Source organism: Salvelinus sp. IW2-2015, linkage group LG34 (assembly GCF_002910315.2).
Source record: "Salvelinus sp. IW2-2015 linkage group LG34, ASM291031v2, whole genome shotgun sequence".
Taxonomy (NCBI): domain Eukaryota; kingdom Metazoa; phylum Chordata; class Actinopteri; order Salmoniformes; family Salmonidae; genus Salvelinus; species Salvelinus sp. IW2-2015.
In genome coordinates this window covers 8,556,728-8,566,757 of record NC_036873.1, presented here as the reverse complement: position 1 = coordinate 8,566,757, position 10,030 = coordinate 8,556,728, and the positions used below count along the sequence as shown (strand labels likewise).

Sequence of the window (10,030 nt, the reverse complement as noted above, 5' to 3'; positions counted from 1 at the left end):
GATGTTTAGGCGGAGGTGTGTGTGTGTGTGTATAGTTTTTTGTGTGCTCTGGGGCAATGGTGTCTAGATGGTATTTGTGGTCCTGGCAACTATACTTTTTTTGGAACACCATTATTTTGGTCTTACTGAGATTTACTGTCAGGGTCCAGGTCTGACAGAATATGTGCAGAATATCTAGGTGCTGCCGTAGGCCCTCCTTGGTTGGGGACCGATGCACCAGATCATCAGTAGACCTTTGACTTCAGATTCTAGTAGGGTGAGGCCGGGTGCTGCAGACTGTTCTAGTGCCCTCGCCAATTTGTTGATATATATGTTGAAGAGGGTAGGGCGTAAGCTGCATCCCTGTCTCAACCCACGGCCCTGTGGAAAGAATGTATTTTTTTGCCAATTTTAACCGCACACTTGTTTGTGTACATGGATTTTATAATGTTGTATGTTTTTCCCCCAACACCATTTTCCATCAATTTGTATAGCAGACCCTTGTGCCAAATTGAGTCAAAAGCTTTTTTGAAGTCAACTAAGCATGAGAAGACTTAGCCTTTTTTTTTCTTTTTTTTTCTTCTTCTTTGTCAATTAGGGTGTGCAGGGTCAATACGTGGTCTGTTGGTAATTTGGTAAAAAGCCAATTTGACATTTGCTCAGTACATTGTTTTGACTGAGGAAATGTACGAGTCTGCTGCTAAAGATAATGCAGAGGATTTCCCCAAGGTTGCTGTTGACGCATATCCCACGATAGTTTTTGGGGTCAAATTTGTCTCCACTTTTGTGGATTGTGGTGATCAGACCTTGGTTCCAAATATTGGGGAAGATGCCAGAGCTAAGGATGATGTTTAAGTATAGCCAATTGGAATTTGTGGTCTGTATATTTTATAATTTTGTTTAGGATGGTTAGGTTCTAATTCTCAGAGTAAAAAACTCAACGGACATTATGAAAGCCTAACCAAGTTTATTCTTCCCAGAGGATCAATACAGCTGCATTAGACAAAACATGTTTCCCCCACCACAAGTGTGTGTGTATATATATATACACTCCAATTTAGGCACTCCTTCTCCTCTCCAATCCTTACATCTATTATGATTCGACAGGAAGACAAAGTAATAGGATAATAAATCATAATTTSTCAAGGGGATCTGACCTGACCTCAACCCCTCATTTGCCTAATCCACAGATGTCGGTCCGTATCCCCTATAGCAATCCTGTGACTTCCTCCCGTCCACCCAGCACATTCCAAAGCCATCTGGTTCCTACAGATAACCATTAACCTCTGATGAAAAAAAAACACTCTAGGATAGCAATGTTCCAAGTTTAACCCAGAATCCAACAGGATACCATCAACACCAGAGGCCTTTTTGGGTTGGAGAGTTTTTGTATTTTGTCCTGTAGTTCATTCAATGTAATTGAAGAATCCAGTGGGTTCTGGTAGTCTTTAATAGTTTATTCTAAGATTTGTATTTGATCATGTATATGTTTTTGCTGTTTGTTCTTTGTTATAGGGCCAAAAATATTGGAGAAGTGGTTTATCCCATACATCTCTGTTTTGGATAGATAACTCTGTTGTTTTAGTGTGTTCCAATTTTCCCAGAAGTGGTTAGTCTATGGATTCTTTAACTTKATTTAGCTGATTTCTGGCGTGCTGTTCCTTTTTCTGTATTGTTTTAGTGATTCACCATAGTGAAGGCGTAGGCTCAGGTTTTCTGGMTCTCTGTTTTTGGTTGGATAGGTTTCTTTCTTAGGTTTTTGCATTCTTCATCAAACCATTTGTCATTGTTGTTCATTTTCTTAGGTTTTCTGCTTGAAATGTTTAGATTTGATAGGAAGCTGAGAGATCAAATATACTGTTTAGGTTTTCTACTGCCAAGTTTACACCTTCACTATTACAGTGAAACGTTTTGTCCAGGAAGGTGTCTAAAAGTGATTGAATTTGTGGTTGTCGGTTGTCTAATTGTTTTTTGGTAGCATTTCTTCAAGATATTCAGTTCCTTTGGCTTTGATGCCTCATGATTTAAGTATTGCTCTGTTCAAGTAGACTGTGATTTTGCTTTGATCTGATAGGGGTGTCAGTGGGCTGACTGAACGRTCTTAGAGAATCTGGTTTGAGGTCAGTGATAAAGTAGTCTACAGTACTATTTCTCGTCCCCTCAATGCCTAGGTCGCCACAGACTGGTACATGTCCCTGGAAATGATTGATTTCCCCCTTCAGGATGGAGAAGCGGTCTTCATTAAAGTATGGGGATTCTAGTGGGGGGATATAGGTAGCACACAGGAGGACATTTTTCTGTTGAGATAATGTCCTTTTGAATTTCTAGCCAAATCTAAAATGTTCCTGATTTTAATTTAACAGAGTGAGTTAGGTCTGCTCTACACCAAATTAGCATACTGAGTCCCTTCCCTGTTTGCCAGCAGCATACCACCCTGCATCCCGCTGCTGGCTTGCTTCTGAAGCTAAGCAGGGTTGGTCCTGGTCAGTCCCTGGATGGGAGATCAGATGCTGCTGGAAGTGGTGTTGGAGGGCCAGTAGGAGGCACTCTTTCCTCTCGTCTAAAAAATATCCCAATGCCCCAGGGCAGTGATCGGGGACACTGCCCTGTGTAGGGTGCCGTCTTTCGGATGGGACGTTAAACGGGTGTCCTGACTCTCTGAGGTCATTAAAGATCCCATGGCACTTATCGTAAGAGTAGGGGTGTTAACCCCTGTGTCCTGGCTAAATTCCCAATCTGGCCCTCATACCATCACGGTCACCAGCTTACATTTGGCCCATTCATCCCCCCTCCTCTCCGCTGTAACTATTCCCCAGGTTGTTGCTGTAAATGAGAATGTGTTCTCAGTCAACTTAACTGGTAAAATAACGGTAAATAATAATAATAACGTTTGGTAGATGGGACTACCAGCTCTCTGTAACCTAGAGGGCAACCAGTGGATCCATCTCCTCTATACCATGTTTCTTGTAGGATGACAAGGTCTATATTTCTGATTTATTCGGTCCAGATTCCTGCTCTTTAGGCCAATGATAGGCCTTGGATATTCCAGGATGAGAGAGTGAAGGCTTTGTGTTCCATAAAGTGTCCAATGTTGTTAGTCGTGTGGTTTGGCCTCAGACCATTAAGTGTGATTATCTGGTACATGCCATTGGCTTGGGCTAGGGTAAGAATGAGGGGTTGGGCCTGTTTGCCTGCTCATGGTGTCTTTGTCTCTCTGTGTCTCTCTTTACCTCTCTGTCTCTCTCTCTCTCAATTCAATTTGCTTTATTGGCATGACGTAACAATGTACATATTGCCCAAGCTTACTTTGGATATTTACAATATGAAAATAATAAGAATCAAAATTGTCAACGAGACAACAGTAACAACAATAACCAAGGGTCAAAATGACCATGKATTTAACAATAAMCATTCAGTAGAGGATATGTGCAGGTTGATTGGTCGGTCAGACACTCTCCCTCATCTTATGGCAGGCAGCAATGTAGTGCGCTGCCAACCCACAGRTCTCTGCGTCCTCCCCCAACAGGACGGGTAGCTTATTCTCATCAGAGAGGTCTTTGAAAGGGTTTCAGATTTGGGGAAATGACACTCTAATTGTTTTATATTTTTGACATTTTGTCAGGAAATGCAGCTCTGTCTCTCGGGTTCTGCTGTTGTGCAGTGGTTGCACAGCCTTTCCTCTACAGGGAGCCAGGTCTTCCTGTGTCTACCCTTCTCAATGGCAAGGCTGTGCTCACTGAGCCTGTACTTTGTGAATGTTTTTCTAATGTTTTGATCAGTAACCATGGTCAAATAGTTTTCCATGGTGTACTGTCGATTTAGTTTCAGAAAGCACTGCGTTTTGCTTTGTGCATGTGCTTGTGTTTCCCAATAAGAAATGTAGTTTTGTTTTGACTGTGTTGTAGTTTGATTGGATGTTCTGGTCTTGATGCTTCAGTGTGTTAGTAGAACAGGTTTGTGAACTCAGGACTCAGGATAAGGGGACTCTTTTTTTTTTTTCTCAGCTCTTGGCATTGCAGGGCTTGGTAATGATATGAGAGGGGGTCACTGTATTTTAGATGTTTCCAAACCTTAATTGCTCTTTTTTGAGTTTTTATTATTAGTGGATATTGGCCTAATTCTGCCCTGCATGCATTGTTTGTAGTTTTTCTCTGGACATGTAGGAGAATCTTACAGAACTCTGCATGCAGGGTTTCAATGGGGTGTTTGTTCCGTTTGGTGAAATCTTGTTTTGCAAGTGGAACCCACACCTCGCTGCCATAAAGTGCAATTGGTTCAATGACATATTCAATTCATTTTAGCCAAATGTTAATGGGTATTTCAATTTTAATTCGTTTTTTAATGGCGTAGAATGCCCTGCGTGCTTTCTCGCTGTTCATTCACTGCATCATTAAGGTGTCCAGTTGAGCTTATTTTTAAACCTAAGTAATTGTAGTGTGTGCAGTACTCTATATATTTTGTACCAATTGAGAACATTGGTCTAAATCCCTGAGATCTGGATCTTRMRTGGAAAATCATTATTTTAGTTTTTMGGGGGTTTACTGCCAGGGCCCAGGTTTGGCAGTACTGCTCTAGCAGGTCCAGGCTCTGCTGTGGGTGACAGCAGGCATAGGTCATCTGCAAAGAGTAGGCATTTATCCTCTGAATTGTGYAGACGAACACCGGGGGCTGAGGATTTTTCTAGAATAGTGGCCAATTCGTTGATGTAAATATTGAAGAGTGCYGGGCTCAGATTACAACCCTGGCGAAGGCCCCGCCCCTGATTTAAAGAATTCTGATCTTTTCTTGCCAATTTTAATGATGCACGTATTGCCAGTATACATTGATTTAATTATGTCATATGTTTTACCCCCAACACCACTTTCAATAACTTTGTACAACAGTCCTGTATGCCAAATAGAATCAAATGCTTTTTGGAAGTCGATAAAGCAAGCGTATATTTTGGTGGACATGTTTATCAATCAGGGTGTGTAGGGTGTAAATATGATCAGTCGTGCAATGTTTTGGTATAAATCCAAGTTGGCTTTTACTCAAGACATTGTGCTTATTAAGGAAGTTTAAAACTCTTACATTTATAATACTACAGAAAACCTTCCCCAGGTTACTGTTCACACAAATGCCTCTAATTGTTAGGGTCAAATATGTCTCTGTTCTTAAAGATTGGGGTTGAGTCCTTGATTCTTGTTGTCAGGGAAATAAACTACACTCAGGATCAAATTAAACAATTGTAATTACAGATAGTGTAGTGCCTAGGTGGGTTGGATTCATGTGGATTTGCAGGAGGTCTGCTACATTTTTTCTTTTTTTTTTTTTCGGGCCTGAAGTGTCTTAGGGATTCTGGTCAGTAGTTGGGGGTCCAATGGATTTTGATTGTCTTTAGCTTTTTTCTATCCATTCACCGTTCTGGTTAGCAATTTTTGGCCCGAAGTTGTTGTGTTTATGGTCCTCATTAGTGTCAGCATGATTGCTGTTGTATGTGCTTTTTTGGTTCTGGTGTGTAGTTTTCGGTTTTGGCGTAATTCCATTATTTGGTGTCTGTGCTTTTGGTTGGTAGTGTTCTTGTTTTTTTCCTTGAACTCAAGGTGTCTTTGGTCTTTTGTTATTGTTTTTATCAGTTGTTGGAGTTGTGTTTTTTTGACGTTTTGCTGTTATTATATGATTATATTATTTATTATATATATATTATTATATATTATATAATATATATATTATTTAGATATTTATATATTATATAGATATATATTGTTATTTATATAGATATTATTATATAATTATATTTACTATATTACTAATTTTTATATATAGGTATATATTTATTGTATTTATTTAGTATTTAATATATATTTAGATATGATATATATAGATTATATAGTTATATTTTAGATATTATAGAATTATAATATTAGATTATATAAGATACTACATTTTAGGTTAGTTGATGTTTTTTCTGTAGATTGATGCCCTCTCTTACTGTTGAAAGCTGACATGTGGTTATCCGAAATGTTCGAGAGTTGTTTTGAGATATTTTGGTTACAGGTTGCTTGTTCTGGTATTTTCCTGGTGCTGTTGTTGGGCCTCTGTTATTGAACTTCTGATGTTGTATAGCTTACTGTGCCTGTTGATGTGTGTTGTTTCTGTTGTTGTCTTTTGGGGAACACGTATTTGGCTAGTGATCGACCGAGGTGTTAGTGGCTTGACAGTGAATGAGTGAGAGAGAAGGGTCAAGTCTGTAATCTTGTCTTACTGTGGCTGTGGCAAGAGGTGAGATGAGGTGCTTGGACCTCACTACTCTGGACGGTGCTGACTTAGAATTGTGAGAAACTATAATACCTAGTGCTCTGTCTAGACTGTTAAACTTCTTCCGATTATTAAGAATCTCCATCCCAAAATTCAATTTAATCGGCTTCCTATTTTCGCACAGACTTTCCTTCATCGTGCTGGCCAAAACATAACACCTCCGTGAAACTGGACTTCCTTGAGCTTCGTCGATCTATTTACAAGGGCTCAAACATTTAGGCAATGGATGCAGTTCTATACCCCAGTGCATTCTGATTTTGTCACCCTAAAGCCCGTATAATATACCCCACCATATGCGACTGTAGTGCTCTGTTGCTTGGCGGTCTCATGCTACTATTCGTGACCCAAACCCGACTGGCTACGGTCATCTTAAGTCCGCTTTGCTAGTAAAGGCTCCGCCTTATCTCAGCTCACTGGTCAACAATGCAACACGACGACGGCACGCGTGTGCCAGAGGTATATTTATGGTATCCGAACTAAGCCCAACCGCTTTGGCCGCTCGGTTCTGCCAGTTCTCTGCTGCCAATGCTGCGATGAATTGCAAAAATACTGAAGTTGGAGATATCATGTCTCCCTCACTAAACACAAGCATTGACTGATCAGAGCTGAAAACTTACCTGGATCGCTGCAGCTGACACAAGCCCCATCTGTAAATGCCATCAACCGAACTTTCTTACTATCCACCAAAAATCATACAATGTGATTTTTTTGGTATTTATGTTTTTTGGATTCCCGTCTCTCACCAGTTGAAATGTACCTTGATAAACATATAGGAGATCTAAGTTTAAAGTAGGCAACCTTGCAAAGATCGCGGACAGTGTATGTCAAATACTTGTTCTCCCTGTATGGCTATTTTTTTTTTTTCTGTCTTTGTCACGTATTTCTCTTTCAATCTAATTGCTCTATCATCCAGTGTTATTGCTATTGGTAATTATTATTTATTGCCGATTACCTTCGCTTACTCTATTTGCACACATGTTACCGATTTTTCGTAGATTTGGTCTACTTATTTTTTTGATCAAATGATCTGGGAATTTTATTTTGTACGTTTGTTTATTCATGGGGGACTTGTGTTTTTTGTTGCATGCTTTGTTTATTTTGGCGGTACGCATTGTAATGGATGGTATCTCACTGGCCTACCTGGTTAAATGAAGTGAATCACATATTGTTTAAAAAAGGGGAATCTCCGAAAGAGTCCGTATAACTTACTTCCTCTGATTTGGGGATTTTGCTGGAAAATTCAAAGGGGGGGGGGGGGGGGTCATCTGTCCTAAGGTTGCATCGTAACGTTTGGGTAGTGGTGAGCTAGTGACAAATTTTGCAAATTTGAATTTAGCACGATTAAGATTGACAGAGAGTGAGTTAAAAGACCAATCTTTTCCTCCAGTGTTGATCTTCAGTTGTACAATTTGATTACGTATASATTTTTTGCTAATTTAATCGTTTATTAACCAGAAAGTTATAACAAGTCAGGAGCTATTCGTCTGCATTACTTAACTTTTTTTTCTTCTCTTTCTCTTTACCTCTCTACCTCTGTCTCTCTACCTCTGTCACTTTCTCTACCTGTCTCGCTTTACCGCGCTCTCATTTTTACCTCTCCCTCTTTGCTCTTTACCGCTCTCTCGCTCTTCCGCGCTCTCTTTACCTCACTCTCTCTTTACCTCACTCTCTCTTTACCTCGCTCGCTCGCTCTCTCTTTACCTCGCTCGTTCGCTCTCTCTTTACCTCGCTCGTTCGCTCTCTCTTTACCTCGCTCGTTCGCTCTCTCTTTACCTCGCTCGTTCGCTCTCTCTCTCGCTTTACCTCGCTCTCCTTTCTGTAGCTGCTGAAGAAGAGTCCTTCTCAGAGGCTAGGCTCCAGTGCGGCAGACTGTAAAGACATACAGGTGATACACACACATCTCCCGTTCACTCCACAACTCCCTTTGTTTTCTATTGACATCATAAAGCTTTGTAATAGGCTTGGGGTCAAATCAGGAAGTAAACAMWAATGTCTACCTCTTTGAATTGACTGGAATGAAATTGCCTCCAACCCTGCTTTGTTATGATCAGTGCTTATACTGATGCTTATTGAACAAAATCCAATGGCGCATGAGCCTAGACCTGCACTGTACAGGGATGGATTCTAAGTGCAGCGTTTTTTCTGCTGGTTTTACAGAAGCATCCCTTCTTCAGACACATCAACTGGGACGACCTGCTGAATAAGAGGTGTGAGCCGCCCTACAAGCCATGCCTGGTACGACCACTATTCTACTGTCNAATGTCTACCTCTTTGAATTGACTGGAATGAAATTGCCTCCAACCCTGCTTTGTTATGATCAGTGCTTATACTGATGCTTATTGAACAAAATCCAATGGCGCATGAGCCTAGACCTGCACTGTACAGGGATGGATTCTAAGTGCAGCGTTTTTTCTGCTGGTTTTACAGAAGCATCCCTTCTTCAGACACATCAACTGGGACGACCTGCTGAATAAGAGGTGTGAGCCGCCCTACAAGCCATGCCTGGTACGACCACTATTCTACTGTCACTGTCTCAATAGCTAAAAGGTCTTTTAAATAATTGAGGAGGTACCTTTTAAGGTTCAAACTGTGGCATACCACTCTATGAGCACGGTTCCTCCATCCTGCTATCTGAGCATGGATACATGCACACAATAATATGATTATTGTGGATAGTCAGATTAATATAATAGTTCGTTTAAAGCGTTTAAATGCTTTGCAAGAAACTATTTCCCTAATAATCCTGGCTAACTGATGGGACAAATGCAGAAAATGACCTATCAAAATAACATTCTACAGAAGTCTATTAGATTGTGAGTTCAGAAATATAAAGTTTATGAAAACTATAAGATGCAAAGTATTCAGACCACTTTACTTTTTCCACATTTTGTTACATTACAGCCTTATTCTATAATTGATATGTTTTTTTTCTCCTCATCTACACACAATACCCCATAATGACAAAGCAAAAAAAACAGATTATTTTTACAATTTAAAAAAATAAAAAATGAAAATATTACGTTTACATAAGTATTCAGACCCTTTACGCAGTACTTTGTTGAAGCACCGAACGCAGTGATTACAGCCTCGAGTCTTTTCAGGTATGACGCTACAAGCTTGSCACACCTGTATTCGGGGAGTTTGTTCCATTCTTCTCTACATATCCTCTCAAGCTCTGTCAGGTTGGATGGAGTGCATCGCTGCACAGCTATTTTCAGGTCTCTCCAGAGATGTTAGATCAGGTTCAAGTCCGGGCTCTGGCTGGGCCACTCAAAGACATTCAGAGACTTGTCCAGAAGCCACTCCTGCATCGTCTTGGCTGTGTGCTTAATGTCGTTGTCCTGTTGGAAGGTGAACCTTCGCCCCAGTCTGAGGTCCTGAGCGCTCTGGTGCAGGTTTATCAATGATCTCTCTGTACTTTACGCTGTTCATCTTTCCCTCGATCCTGACTGATCAAATCACATTTCATTTGGCYCATACGTGTTTAGCAGATGTTTTTGCGGGTGTAGCAAAATGCTCATGTTTCTAGCTCCAACAGTACAGTAATATCTAACKGTACACACAATCTAAAGTAAAGGAATGGAATTAAGAATATATAAATATTTGAGTACAGTACTGGGCTATTTAGCTAAAGAATCCCCTTGTCGTGCGGGCAGGGCACGCGGGAGACCGGGGTTCAATTCCCCGATGGGGAGGAAGGAGTAGGCTGTCCTTGTAAATAAGAATTTGTTCTTAACTGACTTGCCTAGTTAAA

At 40.5% G+C, this 10,030-nt stretch overlaps 1 protein-coding gene across 1 annotated transcript in view; it reads left to right on the top strand.

Moving 5' to 3' along the window:
* The window catches only part of LOC111958360 (ribosomal protein S6 kinase beta-2), a 20,347-nt gene that overhangs the window by 7,577 nt on the left and 2,740 nt on the right, over positions 1 to 10,030 (top strand). Inside the window, exons 12-13 of the mRNA XM_070437244.1 lie at positions 8,099 to 8,161; positions 8,434 to 8,511. Of these exons, the coding sequence (XP_070293345.1) occupies positions 8,099 to 8,161; positions 8,434 to 8,511 (141 nt within the window). The remainder of the gene's footprint in view (positions 1 to 8,098; positions 8,162 to 8,433; positions 8,512 to 10,030) is intronic.